The following is a 13534-nucleotide window of genomic DNA, read 5'->3' on the forward strand; positions in this document are numbered from 1 at the left end:
ACATTTGTTTAAAGAAAAGAAATGGTGGTATAACGTCACCTCAGCACATTAATTAAAAAGAAAAGAAGAAAAAAAGCACCTCAGACGTCGAATTTAACTTGTAAAGAGCCAATAATTGACTAAAATCTCAAAATGTCAAAGGTATTAAATAGATTGTGATTGTTAACAGTGTTATATATGTTTTTTTAATTCCTGATTATTATAGTCCCAGATCCTTTACAGCCAATGATAAAATATTGATGCACCGGGAAATCCTAGCACGAATCTGTTACTATTTTTAGACATTGTTGCGTAAAATGCTTATAGATTTACCGAGTGTTGTTTTCTTTTGCACAAAAGTAATATTCTGTCAAAAAGTATGCTAATATTAAGACGTGTTTGGATGAATATCAAGAATCCACGTTGACAGTAAAAATCTAAAACAGTGACAGTGATTCTAGCTGGTCAGTCTCCGGTAGTTTTAGCCAAATTTTGGCTCCTTGCCCTTGGGTTGTAGTCATAGATTTATAGGAAGTGTGGTTCTTTCTAAGTTTTGTTTTGTTTAACGACACCACTAGAGCACATTGATTTATTAATCATCGGCTATTAGATATCAAACATTTGGTATTTTTACATATATAGTCATAGAGAGGAAACCTGCAACATTTTCCCATTAATAGCAAGGGATCTTTTATATGCACCATCCCACAGACAGGATAGCACATACCACGGCCTGTGATATACCAGTCATGATGCACTGGTTGGAATAAGAAATAGCCCAATGGGTATACCGACAGGGATCAATCCCAAACCAACCGTGCAACAAGCAAGTGCTTTACTACTGGGCTATGTTCCTCCCCGTTTTCATAAAGCCAAACATGGTCATGTGGTGATCTCTGTTAAAGGAATGCTTAAGCAAGGCTTTTAGACTGGTATGCATATTCAACGATATATAATGCACATCATTGCTTAATATCAACAAGTATAGTATCATATTTAATTAATAAAATGGTTAAATGTGACGGCTATTAGATATAATGGGCACAGCCATTTTGTTCCATTCCAGTCAATACGCCCCCTGGTGAGCTGGTGGTTACGTAATACTTAACGCGTAACGTCAGGAATGACACTTAGAACTAGAGAAACAAATCTACCTGGTTTTTTGCGGAATGATAAAATGGTCATGCATTGCAATGTTCTATAATAATATACATCCCAGTAAGCCAGCAATAAATATATATTATGTTTCAATATAAAATAAACCACTATTGTTAAAGTGGCTACACAACAAGTCGAAATAAATACATCATGTTTTGTCCATGCATTAAACTACACATAGAAATGATACACGGAGTGTTTTCTTAGTTAATTGGTCTATGCTGTTAGTGGCCGCTACCTGTGATTCCTGATTGGCAGGTGTGTATTTGAGTGGTAACCAGATGAGTCAATTAATTGACGCTGTCTAGACACGAAAATACATACCGGTATTGTGTAATATTACCTGTCGCCCCTAAAATAGAAATGGACATGGTTTATTACTGTAAGAAAAGAACATTATCACTTGGGTATCGTGGGTTGTTGTTTTTACTCCAACATAGCATACCAATAGGTCTAATAGTGTACATTTTCCTTTGGATTATTTAACGGAGAAAAATACTATAACCTTATTACGTATACGCTTGAGTCGTCGCCTGTGCCGCCATAGCTCGGCAAAGCACAAATAACAGCCTGTTGTCAGTTTCAGTTAAAACGTGGCTTTGCCGATTTCAAATTGTAGGGTTCATCTCAAAAAATTAAAAGAGAAATCTTGCGCTGTACGAAGAATGTTCGGTTGAGGATACAGTACTAGAGTCTTTAGTTAAAACCGGTTTGATCTTGACAACGTATTATCGACAGTCGTACCTTCCTATTTCAGAATTGATATTTTATAAAATGTTAGTAGAACTTTCAAAGTTTAGCTTGTATACTAGTAACACATTAATCATGTATATATTTTTTAAAATAAAATATACTAAAGTAGACAATGAACGTTTTCACTTCTTAATTTTACGTGTTAAAATCGACAAATTCAAATAAATATTATTTCGTTTGGAAAGGGTAAAGTTGGGGGGTGTGTTTAACGACATCAAAGATAAAGCATATTGATTTAATAATCATCCGACCCCATACAACCGTAAATAAAATGTGTTGAGTGCATTGTTAAATAAAACATATCCTATCCTTCCTTCCATCTGCTGTTGGATGTCTAACATTTGGTAAAATTGACATATAATCTTAGAGAGGAATCGGGTGCATAGGCAGGGGGAGGGTATTGGAAGTTGAAACCCTTACTTTCCCAAGCTTAAAAAAAATTGAAATGTCTTTTTTGGGGGAGCATGGCCCCATATAAACTTCGCTCAACAGTCTATAATCCCAACCCCACTGAAATCTCTGCACACGCGCCTTGGAAACCCGCTACATTTTTTTTAGCAAGGGGTCGTTTATATGTACCATCCCACAGACAGGATATCACATACCATGGTCTTTTTTTATACCCGCTGATGGGGATCGATCCTAGACTGACCACGCATTTAAAAAACCCACCTTTTTAGGTCTAAGTAATGAATAAAAATAACATATATGTTACGTAACTTGAGCACAGTACCTTCTTCCTCTACCCCTAGAGCATTACGTAATTAGTAACACCCCCTTACATGTAACGCATATGCCAACAGCTGGCCACTGTCAAAATTTCAAGGCAAATCCCTCACTCACCGACCCCTGGAAAGACGTTGTACCATAAATCTATGGATATAAATAAGTTTTGGAGATATGAGACGACCCCTCAATCAAGACCGTTAAATTTGTTCAAAACTTGTGAAATCTCACGTGATTCTATACTTGTGATAAGCCAATGAAAACCAAGATCAGTACGAGCCCGTCAAAAGTGTTCCACTTTTAAAATCATGGCTTTGTTTTTGACCTGGATAAGCCAGTGTAGTGAAACCAATGTGGAGTGCGGCGTCGTATATGCACCATATGTAATTGGATTTTCTGTTCTATATGCTTAAATAATAAAAATATTCCAGGGAATGTAGTTTTAAGCTTACATGTTGTTAACCAGTACCAACACTACACGAAGAAACCCAACGCCTCTATGCAAAACGAACCTATGCTGTGCTTTCTTGTGGTGATGTATAGGGGGAATAGTTGACTACCGTTTGGTAGGCAGCGATTGCGCAGAATTTATATAAATAGGTTTCTGACGCTAAGACTAAGAGTGTTGATAACTTTCCAAATGTCCGTCCCATCATTCTATAAAAATGTTTTTTGTAAAATAATTTTAGTTTGGTTTGATGTAAGAAGAAATGTAAATGTGTTTTGGAAATTTAAAAAAAAAAATACTATTTTATATAATGGGGGGGGGGGGGGGGGGGGGGAAATGGTAATGATCTATGATTAATTAAAATTCTTCCAAAATTAAAACCCACTACAAAACATGGTTATCACTGAACAAGTTTTTTAATTTGAAATATAAGTTTAATTAGCTTGTAAATCACCTGGATCTAGGACTTATCCTATATTGTTGATATTACTTAGGATTATTATTATTTAATGTGCCTCAACAGACTATTTGGGATCCCTCATCACAACCAGTACCCCACGACTGAAATATCAAAGGCCTTGCTATCCTGTCTGGGGCGGGACGTAGCCCAGTGGTAAAGCACTCACTTGATGCATGGTCGGTCTAGGATCAATCCCTGTCGGTGGGCCCATTGGGGATATTTCATGTTCCAGCCAGTGCACCACGACTGGTATATCAAAGGCTGTGGTATGTACTACTCTGTCTGTGGGATGGTGCATATAAAAGAACCCTTGCTGCTAATCAAAAAGAGTAGTCCATGAAGTGGTCACAGCAGGTTTCTCTCTCAACATCTGTGTGGTCCTTAACCATATGTCTGACGCTATATAACCGTAAATAAAATGTGTTGAGTGCGTCGTTAAATAAAACATTTCTTCTTTCTTTCTGTCCTGTCTGTGAGGAAGTGCACACAAAATTCCTTGCTGTTTATGGAAAACTTCTAAGATTAAATGTCCGAATTATAAAACGTTTAACAACTAGTAGCTAGGCAGTGATTAATGAATCAATGTGCTTTAGTGGTGTCAGTGAAACAGAAAATAACTTTTAAAATGTGAAATACTTTGTTCTATGTATACATGTATATTTTACCATTAATGAAAACATTTTGATTATTTTTAACACAGTAAGTTTGAATTTTCTCCGTGTTTCAGTGCACGATCATGGCTGACAAAGAAGGCGCTGCAGGTGCTGAAAGAAAGACAGATGTTATTTATTTTTTTCGGGACAAGCAATTACCAGTAGTCAAGGCATGGCAGGAAATGTTTGCCAAATATCCAGAAACAATACAGGTACATGTACATACACGTTAATTAACATACATGTTCAAGTACAGTACTTATTGTTATTTTATGAATACATTTTCAAAGAATATTTCAAGATACAAAGGAATTCTGGAGAAAAAGAACAATTTATAGTGTATGGTATGTACATTTATGTAAAGTTCTACATATACCAGTATGCATATACAGTGTAACCTGTCCTATTGACCACCTGTAATCAGCGGTCACCTGCCGTAAGATGCCTTTTTTGGCCTCCCAAACGATTTTTAATGTAAATGTACTCGTAATAACCAGTCACCTGTCTAACGTGTCCAGTAGCCATCTAAATCAGATCCAAAATCGCTAAAATATCTGTATTAAGCAGCCACAGTAAATGGTTTCTGTTATATAAAAGGGATATGTTTACCAACAGCGACAAGGTGCAACAAATAACCTATCTTCACACCTTCAGGAATACTACTAGCAGGCCTACCCATTCAGTCCCAATATCTCTACTGTATATCAGTTAAGAAAGTATGACTCTGGAATGCATCTAATTGCCTCTGGGTAGGCTAAGCTTGACATTTGTAGATTCACTTAGAGATTAAATAATTAAATGGAAAGAGAAAACAAACTTGTTGAGAACTGTTAAATTAATACATTTCATTTACATTATTTATGAAGGAAGAGGCACGTCCAATGGTGATTTGTAGTTAACTGTGGAGCACACATCCATTAATTAGTAGTATATACAGTAAAAAAAAGAAACATCAACAAATGTTTTAAAGACTCTACATGTGGCAACCTGTAATCAGTGGCCACCTGTCTTATGCAGTAACTTTTCTCTACTCCATTGTGTGAACACTTTAAACAGGTTTGACTGTATGTGTGTTTCAGAAGATACGGATTTTGTTTAATCTCAATTTTTAAGAAATACATGTTTTTTAACCCCATCCAAAAACTCTTTCTCTTCTTGGTCTTTGATGAAAAGCTTGCAGCATCCGCTTACTTTTGAAGACAAGTTGTACAGTTTTGTAGATGGTTTGTCCAGTATCATTTTTCATCACCGAGACAAGAAAACTTCCTCAACAAGCATTTTGTTCTTCATTCAAGGATGGTGGGGTTAATTAGACATTTTGTCTTTAGCAATTTGTTTATTTTTTGTATCATGGAAGTAAGGAATATTATCAGTTATTCAGTAAATTAATGTAGTACTCTTATAGCAAAAGTGTGAAATGAAGCAGAAATAATATTCATAACTTTGTGGCATTTGCATAGATGCTAAATGAGTACCGGTATATTATCACAATTAAAGACTTCCTTTGGTTTATGGGGTTTTAATTTTGATTTGAAATTTCACTGTTACGTGCAATATATTTCAGATTTCACATGGTGACATTTTCAAAAAAGCACCAGCAGCTGATGCCATAGTAAGTGCATACATTAATTTATATAATAGTTATATGCTGTATGAATAGAAAATAACTAGTTAATGATGTAGAATATCAGCTTTATCCTGTGAAAGTAAGAATGGGAAATTCTGGGAGACTATTATTTCTGTTATTTCAGCTACATTGACCTAGAGGTCAAATGAGCAATTTGGTATTGAGGCTATGCATGTGACATCACATGCATGACGTCAAAAGTCATAATCTGCTAGTAAATGTTTATGACTTTGCTTTAATCAGTCATCATAATCGGCCAGTAGAAACAGAGGTTGTAGGATAAAACATATTAATTGTGCTCAACAAAAGCTTATAATCGTTTGATGTACAGATATAGAATAATATTTTAACACTAAATGGCACTTTATCACTTTGTCTTAATTGGTAAACTTAATCTGCCAATATAAAGAGAAGTTGCTGGATAAATGCAAAAAATTACATTTTCTGTGTGCTGTAAAATAATAAACTTGGAATCATATTATGAATGATAATAATATTATATGCTTTAAATTCTTTATATATATTTTAGGTATCACCAGCAAACAGTTTTGGGTTCATGGATGGTGGCATTGACATGACATACAGTCTTCATTTTGGTTGGCAAATGTAAGTTTATTGTCTGGTAAAACTATCGGTGAAACAGGAATATAGTTTGTTTTTATGCATAATGTTGATGATAGTACACTGTGGTACCACATAAATATTAGATATCTTCAGATTAATTTTTTGGTAAATGGTACAAGTTTTTAAATTACAATATTACCACTCATATTTACAAACATCGTCAAATGCATTAATTAAAAAGAAAAAAAGAAAAAAAAAAGCATGTAACAATTTGATCTTAAAGGGTTTTCAGTGTTTTAATAACAGAATCGTTAATTATTCTGTTTTACTTTTTATTTAATAGCAGACGCACCAGTTATTAGTCACCTACCAGTCCAGATGGAGGTGACTATAGGTTTCATCTCCATCTTTGTCTGTCCATCTGTCCGACATATATTTTTCCGGATGTGCCTCGAGATATTGAATTGAAATTTTGTATATAGTTTATCAATTCATGTATTGTTACAGATCAAGTTTGACTTTCATAGCCATTTTTCACAGAGTTATGGCCCTTGAAGTGAGATTATGAAAACTTGTTTCCATACTTTTTTTTCACAATGCTTCAATATATTGAACTGTGTATTTTTTTATCATGTGCTGTTACAGATCAAGTTTGATTTTCATAGCGATTTACCCCTTGACTCTTGAACTTAGGAGATACGAAAATGTGTTGGGCCTGGTTGGGGACATGTATTGCTTTAGCAGTACTCTCAGAAAGCTTGTTTTAGCTTGCTACTTACTTAACTAAATCCCATTCTTTGGTGTAAAACTGTTAGAGGTTTTTGCAAGTTGAGATTTTTAACATTAAATAGCAAATGGGATTTTTTCTCTATGATTTTTATGCACTGGTCCACACGTGTTATTACTGTCTGTTATGATTCTGTTTAAGGCAAGAACGACTGCAGAAAGTAATCAGGAAAGAAAAGGATGGAGAGCTGCTTGTGGTAAGTGGATGTTTGTTTTGATTAAGTTATAGTACACTAAATAGTTTGAAATGTTTTTATAGTATATCAGACTTTCATTTTTTTTTAAAAACCAGAGCCCAATTTCACAAAACATTTTAAGCCTAGTTTTACATGTAAATGTAAATCTATGACTAAACCACAGTTATTACTATTAACAGTACAACAAATATAGTTTGAAAGACACGTTTTTTTCTTTTGACCTTAAAATGCCAAAGACATGTAAATATATTACCAATATAACTGCTAGTTGCTGACAGAATTTACATAGCCTATTTATGTCTTACATGAATGTAACTACATATACTGACAATGCTTAAACACCTGCGTTTAAAGATACATTCCTGAGTTTGCAGCAATTTTTAAGATGTTATCGACTAACAGAGACTTTATAATGATTGTAATTATACATCAAATATATATTTCTGCATAAAATATTAGTGATTGTATATTAAACATGTTTCTGATCGTTCTAATATTTGTACTAGGTTAAATTTCATTTTATTTTTTAAATATTTTGAAGACAAAATCCAGTTTGGGCTTCTTACAAATATTAAAATGATCAGAAACACATTGAATATATAGACACTGATATTCTAAACTAGAAAATATATTTAATATGTAAGTTTAATCGTAGAAATATTTTATTAGTCGGAAACATCTTACAATGCAGCAAACTCAGGAATGTCCCTTGAAGAAAGACAGGCTTCGTAAATTTGGCCCACGATGTTTTGTGAAACTGGCTCCAGGAGTGTGAAAAATTAAACTCCTTAAAAATGTTGTGATGGTGAAAATCACATTCTTAAGAATAATCGGTAAATGCTTGAATATTTTCTATTAAATATTATGTATTTAAACAGGGCTTCTAGATTATGGTAGCCCTACTTCCATGGCTAGTGATATTCAAGGTTGGGCTAGTAAATAACTACTATTGCCATGCCTGATGGCTAGTAAAAACAAAGTTGTTAAATGCTGCATTTAAGTCTATTTGGTAAATATGAATATCCTGCCCCCACTCCCAGTCTTAGTGTTTTTAATCTCTATCTCCCTCTTTAGGTAACATATCCGATTATTACTATTAGTAAAATTGTATTAAGTAAAGTAGGGCTAGTGAATTTTTAATTGTGGCTAGTAAATGTTAAAAATCACTGATCCCACGGCCAGTGGATTTTATAAAAATTCTAGAAGCCCTGATTTAAAGTAAAAACTTGAATATTGTCTATTAAATATTATGTATTTATAGTAAACACTCGCACATTATTAAAATAAACTCTTGAATATTGTCTATTAAAACTTAGGTATTTAAAGTAAACACATAAACATTATTAATTATCACCGGCCTCGGTGGTGTCGTGGTTAAGCCCGGTACCAGCTCCCACCTAGAGCGAGTTTTAATGACTCAGTGGGTAAGACCACTATACCCTCTTCTCTCTCACTAACCACTAACAACCACCTTAATTGGACATAAGCACGAAAATAACTTGAAATGAAATAAAAATGAAATTTATTATCCAAGGGGGATATGATATATATTTTTACTGTTTAATCTTATCAGGGTGATGCAGTCATTATTCCTGCATTTGGTGAAGCTGACTCTGAAGAGGAGACCAAGGATTGGTCGCAGTACAATGAAGGACAACCAATCAAATTCCTTATTTCAGCTCCAACAATGCGAATACCTTGTGATGTTTCACGTTCAATAAATGCCTATCTTGCCTTCAGAGCTATTATTTTAGCAGGTACAGTATTGATAGAGATATGGTATAGTGATTTCCCTAGAAATTAGGCACGGCATAGTAGACCAAACACTTTTGGGGCATTTTCACCATTTTCGGGGCACTTGTTTTTCATTAAAAATACACGAAAATTAATTGAAATAAACATTAATGTAATTTATGTACTTGCTTTAATAAATGAATGGCAAAAGCTATAAAATGCATATTTTATTCATTAATAATACCTTTTTTGGTGTTTTGTAAAGGCAATTTTAGAATTAATTACTGAAAAAGGCTTGTTTAATCTCTTAGCAGCATGGTGCTGATTAAGGCAAGATGGTGCTAGACTATTGAGGCATGGTGCTGCACCATGCTAAAACAAGCTAGGGAAAACACTATGGTATATAATATGAATAGTTGATGTAGATGATAGTGTATTTTATAAATCGGTAAGCCCAGTGCATGTTCATTACAAAACGGTATGGTCCTATTCTGAATTTTAGAAAGTGTCCTGCAGTTTAATTTGACCCAAAACATTTTGGTACAAATATACAAAAGGTATTTACCCTTAATTACCTACAGATTATTTTATTCTAAGGATCTGTGTATATTTAATAGTTTACAGTGGTGCACACATTTGAAATTATATTGGTTGCCCAGTGGGCATTTAACCAGCCACTGTTAGTTGCCCAACATCATAACTTGGTTGCCCTATACACAGAAGTTGCCATTAACTGAAGGGACTATTAATATAATACACTGGCATAGGAAGGGGGGGGGGGGCATATACCCTCCTAATTTTCTTGATCCAGTAGCAGCAGTGATGGTTTATATATATATATATTTATATATGTGTGTGTGTATGTGTGCCCCCCACCCACTTTTTGGCACCTTCCAACACCACTTAATTTGCATTCTAGTGGAGCAGCCAGTCCCACCTCTCCTGCCTATACGCTTCTTAGGCCGTTGATACATTTTTATACAATTTTATATTTTGAATATACATGTACATGCATCATTTTAAACAAAATGAAAATGTTTTTGTTGTGATTTTTTGTTTTGTTTTACAGAACTTTACATTACATATTTACAGCTTATCACTCTCCTAAACCAGTATGATGTAACATTAAATTTGAACTCTACATTTAATTGTAAAGTTCTGAGAGCAAGGCGAGGCTTTCTAGTAGCCATTTGTGTTAAATGTAACCATATAAGTCAGAATTATCAAATGTTTAACATCCAAGAGTCTATGATTAATAATTTTCAATTTGAAAAAAAAGTCTGGACTTTCAAAACCTAACCCTTTGGTGGGCCCATCGGGCTATTTTCCGTTCCAGCCAGTGCACTACGACTGGTATATCAAAGGCTGTGGTATGTACTACCCTGTCTGTGGGGTTGTGCATATAAAAGATCCCTTGCTGCTAATCGAAAAGAGTAGCCCATGAACTGGCGACAGAGGGTTTCCTCTCTCAATATTTGTGTGGTCCTTAACCATATGTCTGACGCCATATAACCGTAAATAAAATGTGTTGAGTGCGTCATTAAATAAAACATTTATTTCTTTATTTATTTCAAAACCTAAGGTATTGAATCAGAACTAGCATTATATTATGTATTGTATTTTATAGTATTTTACTTTTTCAGTTGTCTAATTTCATCATTTATTGATTTTACGCAGTCAAGAAGCACAACAGCAATTCTGACAATGAACCGATCAAATCCATTCTCTGTCCTGGACTTGGCACAGCTGTTGGAAGAATGCCAGCTACCAGATGTGCTTACCAGGTATTGTGAAACAAGCAAACATTTAATGATATGTAGTTTAGAAGATAGTTTTAACATTTTCAAGTTAATGGACATCATAATTATACTCTCTGTCAATAGCAAGCACTTATTTAATTTATAATCATCTCTGGGTGAAGCATCAGACAAAAATGCATGAATGTTTATGTGAAAGTATTTGTATCTGAGAAATGAACCTTTTTTATTTATTTATTTATTTATTTATTCAGATGCTGAAAGCTTATGAAACATTTGAATTAGGCCTCCACACTAATCGTCTTCAACCATATGATTTATACAAAATGTATATTGACCATGAAGAAATGTGCGAGGTAAGCAGCCCTGACATCTGCTTGGGTATTTAATACAGCATTAAATAAATTAATCATATAATTATCTAAATTTAGCAGATGGAAACATATTTATCATTAGTTAATTTTAGTTTTCTTTTACACTATTTCATCAGATACATAGATCTGAGAAATTTATTATTAGTAGATAATACCAGCAGACAAATATGTAGTTTTATTAGAATACAGAACATTTTGACAATTTCTTTTCTTTTTAAGATTGCATTGATTTTATTTATCTTTCCAGAAAGTTTTTTTCCCCCTTAATTTACTTTTTGTTTCTATTTCTAATATTTCTTTTCCTAGTTTCCAGAACATTTAATGTTTATATTCGTCTTCATCCTTATTACTCTTCATGTTTGCGTGTGTGTCTCTGTCTCTGTCTCTGTCTCTGTCTCTCTCTCTCTCTCTCTCTCTCTCTCTCTCTCTCTCTCTCTCTCTCTCTCTTTTCTCTTCTTCTCTTCTCTTATATCTATCTTCTCTCTATCTTCTCTTCTCTTCTCTTCTCTCTCTCTGTCCATTTCTGTGTGTTTCTCTCTCTGTCTCTCTGTCCCTTTCTCTCTCTTTCTGTGTGTATCTCTCTCCTCTCTCTCTCTCTCTCTCTCTCTCTCTCTCTCTCTCTCTCTCTCTCTTTCTCTCTCTCTCTCTCTCTCTCTCTCTCAGGGGTACCAATTAAAAAAACAAAAACAAGGACAGGTCTTTATCCTCAGGGTGGGCAGGGACAAAAATATAGGATTTTTTTTTATGATCTAAAATATAAAATATGACACATTAAATTCATGTATGGTATATTTATAGTTTCTGAGTGAAGAAGAAATAGCCACTTGGGAAAAACAAGATGACGATGGTACAAGAACCCAACATAAAGAATGGAAAGAAGAAGGATGAACAAAAATTGATTTATCATCAATTAAGAATTAAACTGCACATTACTACGACTTTCATGTTGTTAGATGAACCGTATATTCATTACTGCCAGTTTATGTTGGGTTTTTCAGTTATTTGTGATTTCTTGAATGTTTCGATTGGAAAGAAATCGGAGGAACACATAGTATTTTGAGGCCAACTTTAAATCACTACAAGGGTAGAACTTTATGCCTGTATAAAATACAGAGATGTAATGTGGATTTGAATGTTAGTACCATAGGATTGACTTTCAGTAACTTCTTAATACTGTGGTGGAGTGTTTTGGTTACAGTCAGTATTTGCTTTTATTATTTATGTGTTCCCTTAATTCTTTCCATCAGCATATACATAGATTATTACATGCTATATACCGTAGCATTTATGCAGGGAACATTTTGTTTTCAAAATCGTGATAAGCAATATTTCTAGTCAATTGAAAATTGATTAGTAACTTGCCCCGAGTCAGACCACCAATCTTATCGGAGGCCGGACTCGGGGTAAGCGTGCTCGAAACCATAGAGGTATATGAGCACGTTAAAAACATATCTAAGTTCTAAGATTAGCAACTACTGCAGGTCTTCTAGATTATGGTAGCCCCACTCCCATGGCTAGTCATATTCAATGTTTGGCTTGTAAATAACTACTATTGCCATGCCCAATGGCTAGTGAAACAAAAGGGTCAAATGTAGTAGTTAAGTCTATTTTGTAAATATGAATATCCTGCCCCCACCCTAACCCCCAGTGTAGTGTTTTTAAGCTCTGTCTCCTTCTTTAGGTGACATATCTGATTCTTACTATTATTTAGTAAAATTGTATTAACTTAAAGTAGGGCTAGTAATTTTTGAATCTTGGCTAGTGATTTTTTAAAAATCACTGTACCCATGGCTTTTGTGGATTTTATAAAAATTCTAGAAGCCCTGTACTGTTTAATGTTTTAAAATTGTATAGTGATCTCTAAAACTTGCGTAGCAAATCGTTATGCTATACTGAACAAAATGTTCTCTGTTATGAATACTTTGTTTTAATCAAATTATATATGGAATGTATATTAGCTTTATTATTAATATACTGTTATGTGATTATTTATTTGACGTAATGGATACATGTGCTGATAAAATATAATGCTCTCAATGAATAATTTGCTATGCTTTGAAGACTTGAGATATATACAGGTAAGAAATTGTTAAATAATTTTAATAATTTTTTAAGATTTAAAACTAGTTGGAAAATATTATTAGCAACTTAACTTCATCTATTTTTAACTGTAGCCAAATTAATAATACCAGTAACAAAAAAAAGGTTCAGCAAATATGTTGATTCTCAAATTACTAATAGCTTAGCAGATTATAAATATAATATTATTTGCCAAATCGAACTTCAGTTTCTGTTCAGCAATTTGTCAAACAAAGCTA

The 13534-nt window shown here is 33.9% G+C and overlaps 1 protein-coding gene across 1 annotated transcript; it reads left to right on the forward strand.

The window, feature by feature from the left end:
* The first annotated feature begins 274 nt into the window (after positions 1-274).
* On the forward strand, positions 275-12938 carry LOC121370809. Its single transcript, XM_041496286.1, has 9 exons — positions 275-443; positions 4252-4389; positions 5742-5789; positions 6334-6410; positions 7297-7351; positions 8925-9108; positions 10763-10869; positions 11097-11198; positions 12015-12938. Exons 2-9 carry the CDS (start codon positions 4261-4263, stop codon positions 12102-12104), a joined length of 792 nt encoding a protein of 263 aa, XP_041352220.1. The 5' UTR covers positions 275-443; positions 4252-4260; the 3' UTR covers positions 12105-12938.
* Positions 12939-13534: the final 596 nt, after the last annotated feature.

Source organism: Gigantopelta aegis, chromosome 4 (assembly GCF_016097555.1).
Source record: "Gigantopelta aegis isolate Gae_Host chromosome 4, Gae_host_genome, whole genome shotgun sequence".
NCBI classification, from domain to species: Eukaryota; Metazoa; Mollusca; class Gastropoda; order Neomphalida; family Peltospiridae; genus Gigantopelta; species Gigantopelta aegis.

Bases quoted from the DNA above. Each gene is read 5' to 3' on its own strand.
- LOC121370809 (XM_041496286.1), top strand. From the start codon at position 4,261: ATGGCTGACAAAGAAGGCGCTGCAGGTGCTGAAAGAAAGACAGATGTT. The intron at 4,390-5,741 runs GTACATGTACAT...AATATATTTCAG, and splicing joins AATATCCAGAAACAATACAG to ATTTCACATGGTGACATTTT. The intron at 6,411-7,296 runs GTAAGTTTATTG...ATTCTGTTTAAG, and splicing joins CTTCATTTTGGTTGGCAAAT to GCAAGAACGACTGCAGAAAG.